This window comes from Pseudophryne corroboree, chromosome 9, assembly GCF_028390025.1.
Source record: "Pseudophryne corroboree isolate aPseCor3 chromosome 9, aPseCor3.hap2, whole genome shotgun sequence".
In the NCBI taxonomy this organism is placed as follows: Eukaryota; Metazoa; Chordata; class Amphibia; order Anura; family Myobatrachidae; genus Pseudophryne; species Pseudophryne corroboree.
The window spans coordinates 206,894,695-206,915,990 of NC_086452.1; the positions used below are offsets into that span (position 1 = coordinate 206,894,695).

A 21,296-nucleotide genomic window follows, 5' to 3' on the forward strand; every position below is an offset into this window, starting at 1 on the left:
CTTCCTCGAATTCCCCAGATGACAACGTTTCCTTCACACAAACATTAATAGATAATTAGCTGCCAATATATATCAACTTTGTTACCTGCATACATGCAGTATGAATAGTGATTTCCTGAGCATGAATGCGCACTGTGCTCTGTGTTTAGCGGCATTACAGGGGACGCTAGCTAGTGTGTGTTATCCTACGGTGCCCAGAACCCTTAATAAGGCCCTGTATGTTGTGACCAACTGTTATCACCACAATCTGTAATAATATACTGTATGTAGACCCGTCTTTCACCAGGTTGCTGGGTAGTGTGGCTGCCATATAGCCTAATACCCTCTCATCTCACCAGCCTCATCCCTCAATGTTCTCTCCATCCTCAAGCCCCCCTGTGTCTCCAGCCTATGCTTCTCCAGTTTTATGCCCCTGTTTCTCTCCAGCCTCATGTATTCAGATGGAGAATCTAAGCCGTGCTATGCATCTTGGGTCATATGGCACAAAATGTTTAGGTGTAAGAGAACATATCTGTAGATTAGTAATGCCAGTCTATGTGTTCCACGCTTGTTCATAGATCTAAACTGACCAAATTGATCCTTAGGAGAAAATACTTTTTGATTACTCAAATTTTTATTGTATTCAAGTAGAACAGAATATCACGGAAACCACTAAACTAGCCAAATAGTTTCCTCCCCAATATCTTATCTCAAATATCTTTGTTTAGTTCAAGTTACTGCAACTTTTCCCATGATAATACCAGTGGCTTTCTCATTTTGGGGGGCATTCAATTAGTCACTGTAAATTTCTCCACAAAAAACTGTCTTTTTCTCAATTTTTGCCCAATATTTTATTGAGCAATTCAATTAATGCCCTTTTTTTTTGCAGCATAATTTACCCATTTCTGTGCAAAACACACAGGATAAGGGCTAAAGTTACATGTGTTTTCACGATCGGGGCCACAAAAAATGCCCTTATTGCATATTTTGCTACTCCTGCCTCCAGCCAGGTGAAACATAATCCCAGATAAAGATATTGGCATCATTGGCATCATCTAACTTACCCCCAGTAGGGTCAGACTGGCACAGGGGAAACCCACGGTGTGCACCACCTCCTTCCCTACTGATCAGGTTGCAGACTGTGCACTAGAATTATACATATATTACCTTATACTGCACAGCACTTCAGTGTATTACTGTTATTAATATGGTACATTATCATGAATGCACTATTTACTATATATATTTAAAATTGGGCCCAGTCCATGTGCTCTCTAATGGTCAGGCAAACCAGTGTGGTGGCTGGCCACACCCCCTGTGGAGTTGGGACACACTACTAAGCATGGGCCTCTACCAGTGTAGTCCCCCAGTGGGCCCTACACACCCCAGTCCAACACTGCCCCCCAGGGATCAATTAGCTGTGGAATTAATTCCTTCCAATGTTGCAAATTCACATTTTCAAAAATGATTCAGGAGTTTTGCTGTTCTGCTCTGAAAGCTCCATACAGATGTGTCCTCTTACATCCTTCCTGCAGTCACGCTAAACAGCCCTTGAAGTCGTGCCATGCCGTGGCGGGACTCAGTAGCACCGAACATCTTTTGCTTTGCGTTTTTTTAAGCAAAAAATGCATCTTAGACGCAAAGTAATGTAATAGGATGCACAATCAGCTTCTGTTGATTAAAATGATATGCTGCATGCCTATATTCTGTGTGTAATTGCGGCTACATCTGCATCTGAAATGCCCCATTACAGTGTTTCCCATGAAACCAGCAACTTGTTTTTTCTAGGAATAAAATGCAAAAAAAGACGCTCTGAGCTACCGAGTCACACGGCACTCACGCGTTATGTGTAACGCAACTTGTAGCGCATGGAGCAAAGATGTAAGAGGACACATCAATATTCCAAGGGATACAGTAGAAGGAAACAGTGTGTCTTGGTTTTAGAGGGCACTAACATGTAGGGAGTTTCTTTATCGGGTATCTATTTAGACCCACACTGTGACTTGGGCATCTTCAATTTGTTAAATAATCTGATTTCCAAAAGACTAAATCTCTCTTTTAGTACTTTAACAATGCAGCAATGAGGTTCTGTTCTCTCACCAGATATTCTTACCTTCCCTTACGCTAAAAAAAATGGTAGACTAGATTTTTATGTGGACATTGAGAACATCACATAAACATCTATATTATCGTTATTTGCTGTTAGATCATTCTTGGTTTTATTGTTTGGATTACAAATAGTGTAAAAATAATGAAGATCTTAATTAATAGCCTCCCTTTTATGTAGTTATTATCCTTCCCCATTTGGCTTTGTTGGGAGAACCAATAAATACTTCTTCTTACACCACTCCTTTTTCCAAAATGGCAATAGCACTCTTTCTCAAGAAAGGTTCCCAATTCTGATGTTATCTTTCCAATCACACTAAGGTGATTTTTTTTGTCGCAGAGCATGTGTCTAAGCTACACTGAGCATGTGTCGTAGGGCCTTGCATTGGTGATTACAGGGGAAAATGTATAAAGCAGTGACAAGAGTAGAGAAGTGAGTCAGTAGAGGAGTTGCCCATGGTGACCAATCAGCTGCTGATACGTATTATTTTATAGATGCACTTCATAAATGTTACCTCAAAGCTGATTGGGTGCCATGGGCAACTTCTCCACTGGCCCACTTTTCCACTCTTTCCACAACTTCATACATCTACCACAAAGTGAGGATTTATTCGCAAATTGAGTGACAGGCAGGGAACATTTGTGGGTGGTAACTAGGGAGCGGCCACTCAAACACAGGCATGTACTGTAGTAACTGTTTTGGGGGCTTGTCAATGCTTGCAACTGCAAACCTATACACAGTTATAATTTAATCAGTACTAAATGCCGCCGGACGGAATCCCGGCGTTCGAAATACCGACGCTGGAATCCCGACCACACAATCCCAACAGGGGTGACCACACAATCCCAACAGGGGTGGCGAGCGGAACGCAGCCCCTTGCGAGCTCGCTTCGCTCGCCACCCTCGGCACACTATTATATTCAGTGCTTAAAGTGGTCCTAGAGAGGTGGTGGAACTCACCCCCCTTCCCACGGTGGCAATTCAACAAAGGTATTGCGCGCGCCTACGGCGCGCGCTGCAAAAAGGGGCGTGTTACACAATAGTAATAACGCCCACAGTAGTAGAACCCCATAATACACATAATGCCTACAGCAGTAGCGCCTCTTATACAATGCCCACAGTGGTAGCGCCCCTTATATAGAGCCCATAGTAGTGGTGCCCCTTATGCAATGCTTGCAATAGCAGTGCCCCTTATGACCCCAGGAGTGATGCCCCTTATGAAGTGCCCCCTTTACAATGCCCTCATTAGTAGTGCCCCCCAGTAGTAATGCCCTTAAGTCGTTTAGCCCCTGTAGTTATGCCCCCTTGTAGTTTAGCCCCCAGTAGTAATGCCTCCAAGTAGTAATGCCCCCAGTAGTTTAACCCCTGTAGTTACGCCCCCAGTAGTAATGCCACTGTAGTTATGCCCCCAGTAGTAATGCCCTCCTGTAGTTTGCCCCCTGTAGTTTGCCCCCCAGTAGCTTGCACCCAGCAGTAATGTCTCCCAGTAGTTTGCCCCCAGTAGTAATGCCCATCTGTAGTTTGCCCCCAGTAGTAATGCCCCCCCAGTAATAATGCCCTCCTGTAGTTTGCCCCCAGTAGTAATGTCCCCCAGTAGTTTGCCACCCAGTAGTAATGTTCCCCAGTAAATGCCCCCCAGTAGTTTGCCCCCCAGTAGATGCCCCTCAGTAGCTTGCCCCCCAGTAGTAATGCCCTCCTGTAGTTTGCCCCCTTGTAGTAATGTCCCCCAGTAGTACTGCCCCTCAGTAGTCTGTCCCCCAGTAGTAATGCCCTCCTGTAGTTTGCCCCCTTGTAGTAATGTCCCCCAGTAGTACTGCCCCTCAGTAGTCTGTCCCCCAGTAGTAATGCCCTCCTGTAGTTTGCCCCCTTGTAGTAATGTCCCCCAGTAGTACTGCCCCTCAGTAGTCTGTCCCCCAGTAGTAATGCCCTTCTGTAGTTTGCCCCCAGTAGTAATGTCCCCCAGTAAATGCCCCCCAGTAGTAATGCCCCCTCAGTAGTTTGCCCCCTAGCTGCTGCACAAATAAAAAAAATAAAAAAACACAGCACACACCATACTTACCAAGCCCCGCTCCGTGTCCGGCCGCTGCAGTCCTCTCGCCGCCCGCTCCTCTGCACTATGAGAGAGACGTCATGACGTTTCTCCCATAGCGCGCTCTGACTGAGCCGGAAGCCGGAGCTCAGTACTGAGCTCCTGCCTCCGGCTGCCGCTGTGCGGGAAGACGGGCGCCCGCTGGTAACACACTCTCAGCGGGCGCCCGTCATCTCCCTGCAGCGACGGGGACTCATCGCCGGGTTAGGTGAGCCAGAGGAGGCGGAACTGCGTTCCGTCTCCAAGTGGAACTGACGGAACGCAGTTCCGGCCCGTTCCGGCTCACTTTAACCCCTGATTATATTCTCCCTCTATGGGTGTCGTGGACACCCACGGAGAGAGAATATGTCGGGATTGTGGCGGTCGGGATTCCGGCGTCGGTATTTCGACCGCCGGGATTCCGGCCGGCGGCATCTTGACCGCATCCCGTTATAATGGCTTTCGTGTCTAACTTCCTATGGCAATGCTGCACAACCATAGGGTTTATCCATTAGGCAAGTAACAACAGATGTGCAACCGATGGTTGTGTCTTCATACACAAGCAGTGTATCTCAGAAGCGTCCAACAGTTGCGACATGTGCAGATTTTGAATTAGGCCCTATGCCTTTTACTACAACAAACACAAACAGAGGCCCAGATTTATCAAGCCTGGGAGAGTGATAAAGTACCAACCACTCAGCTTCTAGCCGCCATGTTACAGAGTAGGGGGGAGATGTATTAAGCAGTGAAAAGAGTGGAGAAGTGAGCCAGTGGAGAAGTTGCCTGTGGCAACCAATCAGCATTGAAGCATCATTTATAATTTGAATACTGTACTATTGTATGGAGCAGCTGATTGGTTGCCATGGGCAACTTCTCCACTCTTTTCACTGCTTAGTACACCTCGCTCCGTGTTGAAAAATGACAGCTAAGAGCTAATTGGTTAGTATTTTGGGGTCTATTCATGAAGCAGTGAAAAGTGTGGAGAAGTGAGCCAGTGGAGAAGTTGCCCATGGCAACCAATCAGCATTGAAGCATCATTTATAATTTGAATACTGTACTATTGTATGGAGCAGCTGATTGGTTGCCATGGGCAACTTCTCCACAGGCTTACTTCTCCACACTTTTCACTGCTTCATAAACAGACCCCTCTATCACTGTGCAATTTATCACTCACCAAGGCTTGATAAATCTGGGCCAGAGCTTTCTATTTTTTCCATTAGATCCCTGCAAGTGAAGATCACAACAGGATCCAACAAATGCACTCTTAGAAATGCCCTCAAGTATTCTCCCTTACGCACCCCTATATCATTTCCTTCCTTTCCCCCACATCTCTTCTTCATCCTCTTATATTGCATGGCTACCTTCTTGTACATGTTGTGGTCTAAGACTACAGTTACTGTACATAACCCATATACCTGTCTGTTTACAAAATAACACAAAGCCTGTGGACTGTAATAAGGAGCCTTATATTCACTGTTTTGTTGTCAAATATTTCAGAAAGGTCTGTTTTGCTCTATTTTGTGAATTCCTCAATAAAAAGGGATTGAAGGGACACAGGCTGACATTATTCCTGTTGATACATGTAATGAAAATCCGTAATTCAACTGCATGTGTTTGGGTAGCCCATAGAGACATACAGTACCTACACTGTGTGACCAGACAAGCTGTGAACTGTCAAATGAAACACTTTGATCACTATGACAGTCGGACATTCTGTTCACACAGACCTATTTAAAATCAGTACACAGAGCAAATGTACAGCAGGAACGCGGTCGATGAAGAAATATAGACCTGTACTGAGTGTGATGGAGACATAGAAAGCATGATTCTGCTATGGTTGCATTTATAATATGAGGTCAGAAATGAAATCCCTTGAAAATGATCTCTCAGGTTCTTTCCGTTTTTTAGCTTCTTACCCTTTCTCCATCTTCACCGGGAGGCCCAGGTGGGCCAGAGGGACCTCTATCACCCTAAATAAAATAAAAATAAAAATGTAAGTATTTCTAACTGCAAGGATAAATATGCTTAGCATTTTTTGTTTAGAATATACAGTAGATGAAAAAATGTTAAAACTACTAAATATTGGCCCTCATTCCGAGTTGTTCGCTCGCTAGCCGCTTTTCGCAGCAGTACACACGCTAAGCCGCCACCCTCTGGGAGTGTATCTTAGCTTAGCAGAATTGCGAATGAAGTATTCGCAATATTGCGCAAAGATTTTTCTGTGCAGTTTCTGAGTAGCTCGAGACTTACTCTTCCAGTGCGATCAGTTCAGTGCTTGTCGTTCCTGGTTTGACGTCACAAACACACCCAGCGTTCGCCCAGACACTCCCCCGTTTCTTCAGCCACTCCCGCGTTTTTCCCAGAAACGGCAGCGTTTTTTCACACACTCCCATAAAACGGCCAGTTTCCGCCCAGAAACACCCACTTCCTGTCAATCACACTCCGATCAGCAGAACGAAGAAAAAACCTCGTAATGCCGTGAGTAAAATACCAAACTTCTTAGCAAATTTACTTTGCGCAGTCGCAGTGCGAACATTGCGCATGCGCAATTAGCGGAAAATCGCTGCGATGCGAAGAAAATTACCAAGCAAACAACTCGGAATGAGGGCCATTGTAAACAATTTAATGGCATATGTACTGTGGTAGCAGTTTTCTTATGGTACTTGTTCCATTTCTGTTTCCAAATGAGACTGTGCAATGAACTCTAAACCTTTAGTAAAATGCAACTGAAAGCACATAAACATAACAAAATAAGAAATAGGCTTACTAAATAAACGGCTCTTTCATATGACATATAATTATCTTAAATTTACTGTTTTTTTTATGTTGCTACTGCACTAGTTAGATAATGTACATATACATGTGACAACTCTATACAGATATAATTATTTGCCTGATCAAAATATAACACAGAGTATGTGCAACAAAAATAAGAGTTGTAAAGAATTGTAAGCAGTGGATATTTGAATGACCTACACAGTACATACTATGGATATGGAAGTTCCCTAAACTCATTTATAGCATTTACTCATATCATGTATCTCTATATTTGTAAGCTAATTCCTAAATAATCATGTTGCATCCAATAATTTTTGAATCTCAAATCGTCAAAAGCCAAATTGTAATGCAGTGTTAGCAGGATGAAAACAAAGTACCCAGCACCCTCTGCTGGACAATCCTAGGAAGTAAGGAATTACATTTATAAAGAAAGAAAGGATAATGAGCATTTTATACCAGCATACAGGACTTGAGGATGGGCTATCTATTCACCACCTAAAGAATGACTCACCCTGTGCCCCTTCTCCCCGGGGAGACCTGGAAGGCCATCAAATCCTCTGTCACCCTGTAAAAATATAATAATTACACAGATCAAAAAGTATGCTATCAAATGATAATATAGTACAACCAAACACTGAATGTAATACATGTATTGAATCCTTACAGCAGGTTTCTTGATGTATCCATATATTCCTTTGTTTTTAGTCTAACAGCACTAAGGACTGAATACTATATGCCTAAAAATGAAATGAATAAAGAAGGAATGAATGACATCATACCTTGGACCCAGGTTCTCCAGGCATTCCGCGGGATCCATCGGCTCCAGAGCGGCCCTGAAATTAAAACATATATCATATTAACAATAATCATATATATATATATATATATATATATATATAGTGTAGTTAGCTAGATATATATGCATAGTACATCAAAATAATGTCTAATTGCTATACCAATACAGAGAAAATGAAATAAAAAAAATGCTAAATATAGCTTAATAGTGAGGTTTAACTTTGTGCTGAGTACAGATTAAACTAAATATATGCTACAGTGGTATTTTTATTGCCTACTGCAGTGTTGAAAAGTTAAAATACAGGTCTCATAAAACCACTTTGCCTTATGTTTAGCACATTATGAAATCACATACCCCAAAGATTAATTCAATGATGCTCTCACTATGTAAAATAAGTATTAAATCGTAATTGTTAATACATGCAATAAGAAATAAGAAAGGTGCTTAATTATGAAAGATATAGATAGATAGATAGATAGATAGATAGATAGATAGATAGATAGATAGATAGATAGATAGATAAATAGAATTGGCTTAGTATTAAATTTTTGTTTTATATCTCAAAATCAATCTATCTATCTATCTATCTATCTATCTATCTATCTATCTATCTATCTATCTATCTATCGGCATTTTAAGAGAAGAGATGTGTGCAGTTTCTGTCCAGGACCCCTCCTCTCTTTTTAGCCAGCAGTGCAGTCCCTGGGCAGCAGCGCTAGTAGACTCTAGTACTGAAATGCGCAGGACTCCAGGAAAATGGCGCAGTGCACATTGTCCAGGTGATTCCTCTACTGCGCATGTGCAAAAGGCGCAAAGCTGCCACAGCGGACCTGGGACTCTGTAGAGGTAAGTACTGAAGAAATGGGTGCATTGTGTATGGTGTGCCCCCCTTCCCCCTTAGTCATGAAGGGCATTGCACACACTGCACCCATTATCTATCTATTTATCTATCTATGATATAGGGGTAGATTTATGATAAGTAAGCTCTAACTAAAAGTCTGTATTGCCACTTACTACAATGAAACAGATTTTATTTGCTTTACAATTTACCATGCCAAGGCTCCTGTTAAAGCCCCGGCCCCCGAGAAAACCCCAACTTCTCTGTGAGCGTTTTCTTATGGTTTCCAACAGGTTAATTCTCCCAATGAAGAGTTACAGTAAAATGTGGCTTCACTGGTCTCCATTTCCTGGAATAAGTAATGCCATCCTGAGTGACTGCAGCCGCTGTCCCCAGAGAGCTCTCTGATTTCTCTGCTGCAAACCTCTTCTTAAATAAAGGGAAACCTCTTTTTAAATAGTGAGAGATCATGTCTTATATAGAGAAATGGAGACAAACAAAATCTCATATCCTCAATAGACCCCTTAGTTCTTGATGCTATTCCAGATAATACATTGTAATGAAGCCAGTGATGTAATGCAGCTATACTGTACATATCAATAATAATGTTTATGTGTAACATCACTTACCGTGTATATGAGTATGTGTCATTTACAGTGTATGTTACCAAATGTCACAAATTTATTTCATTTTCAGGGATTTCTGATAACAGTCTTGAGTGAAAATTAGAGAATAATAGGTCAACTAAGATACTTATTACATACCCTTTTGCCAGCTTTTCCCATTGGCCCAGGTGACCCCTGGATTCCTCTAGGACCCTTCAAATCAAAATAAAAGTTAGTAGTTGTCTATATATGAAAAATACATATCTGTACTGGAGAAGAAATACACAAAGTACAGAGTTTAGAAACTATGCTCTGAGTGATCATACACACACACAGATAAACAAGATCATTAGAATATAAAGATAGTGTCTACATTAACAATAAAATGCCTTACCTGAGGTCCTGGATCTCCAGACTCCCCTTTAATTCCTGTAGATCCTGGTGACCCCTGTGTTAGAAGACAGAAAAATAAAACAAGGTTGACATTTTATTACAATAACAGACTAGCATGGCGCAGGGCAAGCCAGCCTCACACAGATGACAATGGATGTTTGTGATCATAATAAATTGACTCTTCATTTCATGACATTAGTCCATTAAACAAAGTGAAACAGAAAGCCTGTAGAACCTCAGTGACACAGTGCTGCCAATCAAAGGATGGCACATTAAAGTGTATTGTGCAACAGAACAATGACTGACAGTGGGACTGGTACTGAGAAGAATCCCAGCTCCTGAGAAAATGTATATTGCACAACATTTCCTGCTGAATTATACAAAAGCACTTCCATTAGAGCAAAGTGATTCATTTAACATTTATCACTCCTGAATGTTAAATAGGTGATGATGAGATGGTACAATGCTGTTACCTGTAGATAAGTTGTTCTCATATGTAATATATTGCCTTGACTGCTAAGTATTCCATCATGGAACACTTTCTGAGTCATCTAACACAATAAGTGAGACCTTTCATTTCTATTAGTGCTGAAAGCAATCATTTACCTTTAAACAATGGAAAATGTTACTTGACCTTGTTGACGAGAGATGTGTCCTTCATGTATTGCTACTGGCACCGCCCACATACTACAGTTACTGATTTGTATATCAGAGTCTCATGTCCTCAATAACAGCTTCAAAAATCAGTATGCATCCAGTCAGAGGGCTCCCCAAAAACATGATTCCCTCTAAATAATGGGCTCCTACAGTATAGTGCCTAGCTGGTACCATAATAGCCACATGGGTAATAATTATATGCCTAAAAGTGGCCCCTTATGTGCTATGCATGAGATAGACATTGTGTTCAGCCGCTGCCAACATCTGGCATAAAAAATCCATATAGCCTACATACATTTATCTGAAAATGAAATAAATATCCCACCAGGTGTTTATTGCTGGCTATAAAATATGTTCCTGAATTTGCTGGCAATGGGATGTGTTCATTCATTATTGACAAACAGACTATGACAGTGCTCAGCTAGATGCAGATTAGAAACCTCAAACAGTTCTGGAAAAAAAACAATTTACATGGATGTGTTTTTTCAAAATAATACAGGCTCATTGTGCTTTCATCTAATAAAATAACTGGACGTCTACAGCCTCCTTGTGGTATGAGAGCTAAACAGCTCACACAGGGATTCTCACCGTTTTATACACATGCATTAATATCCCATATTCCAGCAGCTAGAGGCAGTAAAACTGCAGAACTAATATTCTAAACCCCTCACGCCTCTTTAGTGCACCAAGAGCTATAGTACATGGTTTGCTGTAATGGATACTCTTCTGGCTGCACTGATGCAAAAAAAGCAAAACATTGCAAAAAAGACCTTCTCCAATTTGCAAAGTCCTGTGCTTATAGTTTCACTCTAAGTAATAAAATAACATTAGAATGATTTAAAGATGTTGTTGTCCTTTAAATCATAAATTGTTTATACAATACTTCTACTTTCAGTTTTGTATACAGCATTATATAATGTAGCTGTAAAAAAATGCTGTCAGTACTTTTTTTTTTAAAAAGAAAATATCCTGTATAATGCAGGGAAGACAACCCTGGTTTCTAAATGTTGCAATGATAAGCCAGTTGGTTAGACTGTCCAAATCTACACATGTGGATGATAAGGAATATGAAGGTGCTAATTCACCACAGTATATGTGGAGTGGGACCCCTGCACCACCAACTGGTATTCGTCGGCATTCAGTATGTTGGAACCAGATTGCCAACATACAGGTATCCTAAATGCCAATAGTCATTAGGTTGCCATGATCATTAGGTCGACAGTCAACATAGTTAAAATGTTGCCACATTCAGAATGTCGACACTTAACATGTTGACATTAGATTTGTTTGTTATTGTAGCCTGAGCTTAACCCTAAACCTAGCCCTAAACCTAACCCTAAACCTGACCCTAACTCTAAGCCTGGCTCAAACCCTATCTCTAAACCTGGCCCTAATCCTAACCCAAACCCTTACTCTAAGCCTGACCCTAACCCAAACTCTAAACCTAGCCCTAACCGTAACCATTACTCTAAGCCTGACCCTAACCCTAACTCTAAACCTGGCCCTAACCTTAACCCAAACCCTAACTCTAAACCTAGCCCTAAATCTAACCCAAACCCTAACTCTAAGCCTGGGCCTAATCCAACCACTAACTCTAAACCTAAAAATCAACATAAAAAAACATACGTTAACATTTTGGTGTTAACTTGTAAATCATATGTACTAGTCAGTTGTTCAATAGGTTTGTAGGACCTGTATTGCATCTGGCAAACATTTTGTTATTTTGTTCAGGGTAGTTTTCACTTTTTAATGTCTTTGTTGTAGCTATCTATTTTTATTTTACTTTTGGGGCTTTCAAGGAATCTTAGGTTTCTTTTGTTTCTGTCAGGCGAGCAGGAACCCTACATACAGTATGTAGCAGTCTTCATAACTTACATAACAGCTACCAATTTGTCACACAGTTTTAATCAAATCTTCAGACTTCTATTCCTGCTTATAAAGTTTCTCTATATTATAAGAGTCTTCTGTTTCTATTTGGAAATCATAGCAGAGTACTTTATCAGTTCTGGATTGCTTGTTTCATTTCTTTGCAGCTCATAAACTTCATTAGACAAAATGTCTAATCATAACGTTGTAGCCGCAATCAATGCTGTCCGCGCGTCTACGCTTTAATGGGTCATGCAATTGTTTTTAATACAATAGATTCTCTCAGATAAGATATGCAATGCAGCATGCGGTTTACCAAAGTGGTAATTAAACAACTTTAAAAAAATGCTAATTTCACATTTAACAACTGCAATCAATAACTTTCTTTTATACACAGACAAAGCTCTAAATATCATATATTTTGTTTTGATGTAGAAAGACCTATTAAAACTTCAAAAAAATATTCTATTATAAATTAATAGGCCATAGAAAAGCAAGAAGGGCAAAACTGAATGCATACTTAATCCAGTCAATAGTCTTGAATGTAATATTTTATTCAGCACACTGTATTAAAAAAAATGACTGTTTGAACTATTTTTTGTCAAATGTATTGGTTATTTGCTTAAGACATTTATGTGCTGCCCATTAAATGACTACAAGTATGTGATTTTAATACTGGCAATTACTAATGTTCATTTGGCCACACATATCAAAAACTTTTCATTCCAGCCAGCCAGCCAACCAACCAACCAACCAACCAACCAACCAACCAACCAACCAACCAACCAACCAGATGGCTGGTTGTAATGAAAATCTGGAATTTCAGAGCAAACAATCATTAGCCATTTGCTCCAAAATTATGTAAAACAGACAAATATAGACATTAAGACAATTAATTTAACCAACTTGTCTGAATTAACTTTTTTCATGGCATTTGGAAGCAAACGGCCAATTGCCATTTGCTTCCAGTTATTGCTATATTTTTCTTCCAACCAGATATCTAGTTGACTAGTTGGAATGATTAACTTTAGATGTATGGCCATCTTAAGGTGTATCAAAACTGACTTTTTTCAGGCATACTGTATAATGCATGTTAAAGTTTCTATACTTACAGTAATATATATACCAAGGGGATAAGCTACATTTTCAAAACTATGAGAATACTGTACAGTAGGCCTAATTTTACTACTTATGCGCCAGCTTTGTGGATTAAACAATATGATTCCCTTTTCATACAAGTCTTTCTCTCTACACCAGAGATTCTCACCTCCAACACTCAGGTACCCCCTCATGCTCATATTTGAATGATTTCTGCCTATGAAAGTAGTTGGGATAATTATTGCCCCAGCAAAAAAGAGTAACTCACGTGTGCTTTATTAGAGGCATCCACAAAACATGAACTGTTGGAGGTACTTGAGGACCTGAGTTGAGAACCTTTGCTTGTGTGCCCATATTTAAACAATCATTCCATTTACTGCTATGGATGAGCTCCAAAATGACTGGTTCAAGCACTTTCAACTTGTTGCTAAATATTTTCAGGGTCACAAAATGTCATATGTATCCAGCTCCCTCTCCATTTTGGGGATTGGGATTATCAATTGTGTTGTTGATGAGGTTATTTTATATCCCATAATTAAAAACGTTATTAGAAATTCCCCATCCTTTTCCAGCTTTGTCTGACCCTAGTTCAAAGGATCCCAATGTTTATGAATAAATTGTCCTCCTTACCCTCACTAAAACAATCTGCTGACGATTTCCCACTAACTTTTCCTTTGAGCTACTGTATGCCAATTATGTGTGGTGTTTTATAGTGCTCTACTTTAATGATTTATAATCTATAGGAGTATTATAATACTAATTACGGTGATAATTACTGGACCACTAAACCTTAAATAAACATTATCTTAGCTAGAATACTGATAACATTCACATATTACATACGAGTAATTGGGGAATTTCACAGAACTGAATATATTTGAGATTAAAGTGTGATATTGAGGGGAATCTTTTTCCTAAGCATACCAGATTTCCTCTCAGTCCCACCCAGTCTGAAATGATTGATAACAGAGAATATTAGGGAAGACTCACACAGTGCATTGTAAATGACTATGTAACATCTTCAGATCAGTAATGGAACTGTAACTTTCATATACACATTTGTGAATATCCAAAAATTTGATTTCATAAAAATAAACTTGCATGTCAGATTTAGTGTCTCACTAACAGAAAGGTTTTTTTTTGTTTTACTATTACAGTAGAGCTCTTTCTAAAAGTATATGCTTTATTGATAAACACTTTGTCTACATACTATACCTTTAATTATGTGGTGGTTAGTTTTGTTGGGTTTTATCCCTGTTTTACATGTGATGTTAAAGTTGTGTTACATGACAAGAGTTTTTCACACAAAAATTTAATATCACTACTTTCTAGTTCAACAATTAAAATGTCAGTCTCCGCTGTGTGTGGCCCATACTATAGATGCACTTTAAGATAGAGACAGGGGGCCCTTATGTTCATCAACAGCAAACCTGATAATAAGTATTAGTGAATCACTTACCACTGGACCCGACCTTCCAGTAAGACCCATTGGACCTGGGGGACCCCTCATGGCAATCTAAAAGAAAAACAAAACCTTGTCATTTTTAAAGCTGTACATGTATGCGCCGGGATGTATGTATGTGCCGGGATCTCGACAGCCGGTATACTGCCAACTAATTTCCCTCAGTACAAATGCAACAGGTGAAAGGTCATTGAAATTGACCTCTAGTGACCATTACTATACCTACCGGGCAATCTCTGTCAATACCTTGAGGCACCCATGTCTGCCAAAAACCAGTGCCTCTGGGAAAAACTTTTGAGGGGTGTATACATGGCACTTCCCAGACATAGCTTGTATTGACTGCCAGAAAACAGTGTTCTATTAGCAGCTAATGCTACTTGCAGTGTTCTCTATACACTTATACAGGTACATACTGTAGTGGAATAGAGTTCAGATTTAGCACACCACAGATGCGGCACGCAGTCTTATTATCCACATATGGCGATCAGTCTTTGAGAAGGAGCAATCACATAGATCAAGCGATGATGAGCACTGTTTGGGATGTCAGCCACAACACTCCACAATAGATTTATTGAATGTTTTAACATGGAGTGACACAATACTATTACAATGTGACAGCTGACCTCAGTTTATAGTAAACTGAAGCAGCTGTGTCAGACAGCAAGTCTTAAGGGCAGCAAAATGAAGGATATTAATTAGAAAATATTGTTTTTTTTTACCAGTGCAAAAGTCTAAATTAGTAGTAATTGCACTGTTCATATATTCAGCAAGTCAGTACTGAATGCCTGCTAATATATTTCATTATGCACCTGTAATTTGGTTGTTGCCAGGGTTACTATTATTCCTATTATACAATGTACTGTACTATACTCCTGTTCTACTTCTGTATTCTAAAGTAACCTGGCCACAGTGTGGTATTACTCACACGAGCTTGCTGAAGGATGGCCTGTGCTTGAGCCTCCTGAGCTGAGATAGGTGGTCCTTTCTCTCCATCACCTGTATACCGGAACTAGGGAGACAAGATAGAAAAGATGAAGATTCTAGATAGAAAATAACGAAGGTTCTGGATGTCACATTTGCTTCAAGCTGCAGTTTTATTATACCTTCATTGTGTTTACTTCCATCATAATTTCTAATGATATTAGCAGTCACCAAAGAGTTACTGTATGTACACATTTAAAGGTCACAGGCTGAGTGCATCTATAGAGTGCATTATGTTCTGGGCGGCTTTCTATATGATTATCTCCTACAGTATACAGCTTTTCTTATTCCTTATAAGAAATACAACTATTCATAGTACACTGTAATAACAGACAATAGTAAAAGTCACCAAGGAGTTTAGATACTATATATAGGCACAAGGCAAAAGGTACAGTGCTTTAAATCAGACCACAAAACACTGTGGTGACTTCTAATATCTGTTATAATTTACACCACTGTAAGTTTTATTCCTTATATGACATACATTATTCTTATGAGAACTAAAGTGGTGTCACCAATTTTCACAGATTAGAAGTGATTGCAACAAAATTCACCCTGTAACCTGTATTATGTATATACTTTTGTATATTTAAAAAAATGTCTGCCTTCACCAAGTATTTAATTGATTATAAGCTTAATGCTAAAATTCTATGACATTGGGCATTTATGTGGTCATGGGTATGTCTGACCTCTCAAATAGTTTACATTAGGGAGTTAGTTATACCTTAAAATGCACGTTTTCCTAATTAACACTGAGTTTATGACATCATTACTCACTGATTTCAGATATCATTTACAGGCGTTTATACATAGTTTAACACCACATGTGTATCAAATGTAGAGGAAGATCACTTCTGTACTATGCTTGGCATAAGGAATCTGCTGCTTTGAGCAGTGAACGCATTGGTAATTGAAGTGGCTACTGTACATGCTGCTGCTTGGCCTTTAACTTAATCCTGTTAGTGTAAACTAATTCTAGAACTCTTTTTTATCTCTTCGGCTCATCCTAATGTACTTCAATCACTATAGTTAGAATGGTTTATTTATGAACAAAATGTGTTTACTCACTGGTAACATTAGCATGGTGCCAGGAGGTCCAGGTAACCCATCCGCACCGGGCAATCCAGAACGTCCTGGTGGGCCCTAGGAAAAAAGAGATGGTAAGTGACATGGCTAAGATTGGTTTGAAGTCTAGCTCTAAAAGATAAATCAAGTGACACCAGTAATTAAGCTTTCAGGAAGAAGGTAAACCACAGTATGTTAGATAACTGATCTACAAAACACCAATTATAATAACATATGATGGATTGACTGTTTATGGTACTCACTCTCTCACCGGGGTCTCCAGATGGGCCGGATTGTCCTTGCAAACCAGGAGGACCAGTAAGACCCTAGAAGAAATAATATCATATGTCATACTGTGAACATAGAACTATTTTTCTAGAAAAAAATGCTTAAAGACACCCTATCATAAAATATGGTTTCCCTGACTATGTGATGAGGGGCTAGTAGGGGTGAGGGTGGGGGCTGGCTGTCAATTCCATCTGCTTGTGGTATATGTATCAGAAGAGAACAGGGCCATTAGAAGGTATGGAAGTCTTATGTCACTAAAAAGCTATAAAAATCACTCTTAAGACAGGCTTGCTTAGACAAAGAACTATCAACATTTAATAAGAGGTTGCGTTATCCTGTAAATAACTATTCAATAAATTAAATCAATTTAGAAAAGAATAATCATAGACTTCTATCCATATAATTTGCCCTTTTGTTTGTCTTGATTTTGCCAATTGTCCTTTTTACAAAAGTCATGACGACATTAATGTAAACTATATGTAAAGAAATACAATTACTGGCATATTTTGTGGACTTTCTATTGACTTCAAAAGCAGAATAATGTCAATACAATAACTTACACTGACTTCAGAATAACAGAATCCAGCATTTACTGACATTCTCACAAGGAACAGGGCAGGACACAATGTGCAGGGGGAATTCTTTATTACCGATGTGATTTATTTCCACGATACTCTTCTAGCCCACTATAATCAGTGTGTAAGTTTAATAAATAAAATTATATAATTGGATACATACTGCGGGTCCTTCCAATCCTGGGGGTCCTTCAATCAGCATTCCCTGAAAAATAAAAGTGCACTGCGTTAATGAGAGAAAACTAATAGTGCTCGAAATTATTGTAAAGCAAATTCTGAAAATGACTGAGTCTCCGAATGACCTGTCTGCCTACAAGCAATGTTATCTTTCATCTGGCATGTTATGCGTGTTTGCTGTAAAATAATTGTTATTCACTCTGGATGTCTAAAGTGTCCTGAAGAGCCAGTTATCATATTTGATTTGTTTTTGTTTTTTTACAACATAGGTCATTTGAACAGTAAAATGGCAACTATTTCCATTGTCAAGAGCCACAGCCTGAAAGCGATAGCAAGAAGAGAGAAATGTGTTATCACTGATGTTCAGAGCTATATTTTGTGTGAGACTAATATAAGACAGGTGATGCTGTCAGGCCAGGTATTAGGGATGTGGGCGATAATGTCTCACAGGATTGTGCCTCTCAATGAAGGGGGGACGGGCTTGAAGTCAGATCTTGTGCTGCTGGATTAGCTTTTGGGGCTCTCCTACATCAATGAAATAAAGTCAGCATGTGAACTAGACAATCAAATCATGTTACTAGAGAGAAAAATGGTGGCAGCTTAATGCAAAATAGCCTGAAAAACCTGATAGCAAAGTCTTTGTATTACAGTACAAAACAAGATCATTCTCTACTCTACACTTTGCTATATAAAGCCCTATACAAATTATAGTCCTAGAACCAAGATATGGCACCGATATATTAGACCAAGTTTTCTTAAATTTACATGTATGAATAGAAGGTCTGGAAGACAATCAACTAATTCTAAAGTGAAGGTCCAGGAAAGAAAGATCTGCGTTGCATTATAAAATCTCAAATGTGTAAAATGGAAGAGAAAAGCCACTTTATTCCATAATCCATGGCTTAATCCATACTTGTCTACTCTTCCGAAATGTCCATGAGAGCACCAGTGGGTAACATTGCCCTTAACTTTTCTCTTTCCATTGTTATTCATAAGGGATGTGGGAAACTCCTTAGAAGGGCTTTTTTGATTCACTGGCTGCTTTTATGTGCTCAGAAAGTCCCCAATATCCATTGATTGAATTAAAAGTAAATAATTATGGCCAAACAATATCTCCCCTTGCTGCACTTTTAACTGAGGAACATTAAACCAATCTCGGGTCCATAACAAAGATAGATACTCTGACGTGATAGATAATGATGGGTATAAAAAAAATGATCCTGCAGGAAAGGCAAAAAATTACAGGATTTAATGGTATTTGAATACGAATACTGAGTTATAAATGACTTACCGGTTCAATAACTGCTGGTTCTCCTTTCTGACCCTTCTCTCCATATCCACCGTAATTATTCACCTGTGATATTATTAAATGTGTTTGTAACATATTATAACTAGAAAACCCAACAGGAAATAATGTAATAGAAAATAGGATATATGTATGTTTTATAATAACAGAATTAATTACTAGCCAAACTTTGTCCACTCCTTTAGATAAGTCGGTGAAGCAGGTTTTTAATTAAACACAGCAAATTTGATATAAAGTGAGTAGATACCTTCAGTACATCTCATTATGGAAAACTCAACTTTTTCATAATTTTTGGCGAGTAAAGAAAGGTGTGTGGGCTCTCTATGAGACTATATTCAACACATCACAAGCATCACTTGTCTTTACCTGTGTTTTCTTTAACAAATATCCATTAACTAGCATACTGTACACTAGCATATGAGGACCAGCATAGTATACCTAGCAATGACCAGCATATCACACCTAAACAACCAAATATAACAACCAACCTATCATATCCAACAAATGACAAACATATCATTAGCATCAAAATACTTGAATGGCATATGACAGCCAGCAAATGGCCAATATACTGTCATATCCAAGAAATTACCATCACGTGATATAGAGCAAATGATTAGTTCAGTCAGAAACAAAATTCCCAGCATATAACTATGAGCAACTGCAATGACCGGCACATCATAACCAGAACATTGCCAGTATGGAATACTGTTCAATTTCAAGCACAGAAGAGCTCTATGCCCATTATCAGAATGAACTGATGTAATCGATTTGCTCATTTTTAACACACAAATAGTAAAGCGCTGATTTTATTGACCACATGGCATTTGCTGCTGTTTGAAATGTGCTTAAAAATACAATTCAACTCCATGTCCACTATAAAATGCAGTCCCATTTCCTAGACCTGTGCACACTCTACAGTGCAGTTCCATGTCCTGGTCCAAATGTAATGCGATAATTGGGCCTACATTAGTCTGAAGTACTGTATTACATAAACTGCATTTTGTTTGGGACAGACTATAACTTGGTACATGGCAATTATGTATCCTTCATGGGCTGGTCACAATTGCTCTAAAATCAAACATTTGGATCTCCCCTCCAGAACTTCTCATTTGCCCCTGCAGTAGGCATCCAATAAGCATTCTAGAAAGAAAGCAGGACAGCCATGCTGCTTCATACTGACCATCTGTTGTTTTCCAAGGTCTCAAATATGCCAAAATAGTTGCATTAAAAAACAAGGATGGAATGCAGTTGCTTGTCACACCGCCGCGGCCGCTGCGCTTACCCCTCCGGGTGCGCTGGGTCTCCTGGCGGCCGTCCCCGCTGGTGGTCTTCAGGTCCCGGTGTCCTGTTGGCGCTGGTCCCGGCGGTAATTCAGAGTGTGGACGCCGCGGGTACGCCCGGCGTCCACGGAGGATGAGTGGGTGGGTGACGTCACCGGCGCTCCCCGCCAATCAGACGGAGGCGGGAAGTTCAAATTCAGACGCTGGGCAGAGCTCCGGCGCCTGAGTATCATCTCTTTCTTGGATAAGAGAACTCCAGTGCTCCAGCGTTCTAAGTGTCTCCTACTTCTGCCAAACGAGCTTCTGTGCTTCTAACATCCTGTGCTCCAGCATTCAGCGTGCTCCTCTGCTGCACGGACTTCTGTGCTTCCAGCATCCTGTGCTCCAGCAATCAGCGTGCTCTTCTGCCGCACGGACCTCTGTGCTTCCAGCATCCTTGTGCTTCAGCAACGCTCACAATCATCGGTCACCGTGTGCTACAGCAACGCTCACAATCCTTTGTCACCGTGTGCTTCAGCAACGCTCACAATCATCGGTCACCGTGTGCTACAGCAACGCTCACAATCTTTTGTCACCGTGTGCTTCAGCAACGCTCACGATCATTTGTTACCAAGTGCTTCAGCAACACTCACAATCAATTGTCACAGTGTTCTCCAACATCGCTCACAAAAATCACTGTGCTTTCAGCATTGTCCTTAAATCCCTGTCTCTGTGCTTGTCAGCCTCAACCCCAGTGCTCCTCAGCATCGCTCACAGTGATTCTTCAGCATCACTCACAGTGTTCACCAGCACCGTTCTCAAGTCCTTGTCTTTCAGGTGGCTTCCAGTATCCGTCACGAACCTTGCCTGCCGCTAAATCCTGCATGAAGAAAACCTACATTCGGCCAGCTCTACTTCGGCCCAGCTGTGGTTCCCCTTCCCGGTCACCGGAAGAACCCCCGAGTTCACAACACTCTCAACCCAGGTCAGTGATAG

General features: G+C 40.1%; 1 protein-coding gene across 5 annotated transcripts in view; it reads right to left on the reverse strand.

Annotated features, from left to right (window-relative positions):
• Positions 1-21,296, reverse strand: part of COL11A1 (collagen type XI alpha 1 chain) — a 257,732-nt gene that overhangs the window by 125,810 nt on the left and 110,626 nt on the right. For all 5 annotated transcript variants that reach the window (XM_063940097.1, XM_063940094.1, XM_063940098.1 and 2 more), the window contains 11 exons: positions 19,024-19,086; positions 17,719-17,760; positions 16,956-17,018; positions 16,696-16,770; positions 15,572-15,655; positions 14,644-14,700; positions 9,565-9,618; positions 9,330-9,383; positions 7,711-7,764; positions 7,443-7,496; positions 6,070-6,123 (listed from right to left, as the gene is read on the reverse strand). In XM_063940097.1, the coding sequence (XP_063796167.1) occupies positions 6,070-6,123; positions 7,443-7,496; positions 7,711-7,764; positions 9,330-9,383; positions 9,565-9,618; positions 14,644-14,700; positions 15,572-15,655; positions 16,696-16,770; positions 16,956-17,018; positions 17,719-17,760; positions 19,024-19,086 (654 nt within the window). The remainder of the gene's footprint in view (positions 1-6,069; positions 6,124-7,442; positions 7,497-7,710; positions 7,765-9,329; positions 9,384-9,564; positions 9,619-14,643; positions 14,701-15,571; positions 15,656-16,695; positions 16,771-16,955; positions 17,019-17,718; positions 17,761-19,023; positions 19,087-21,296) is intronic.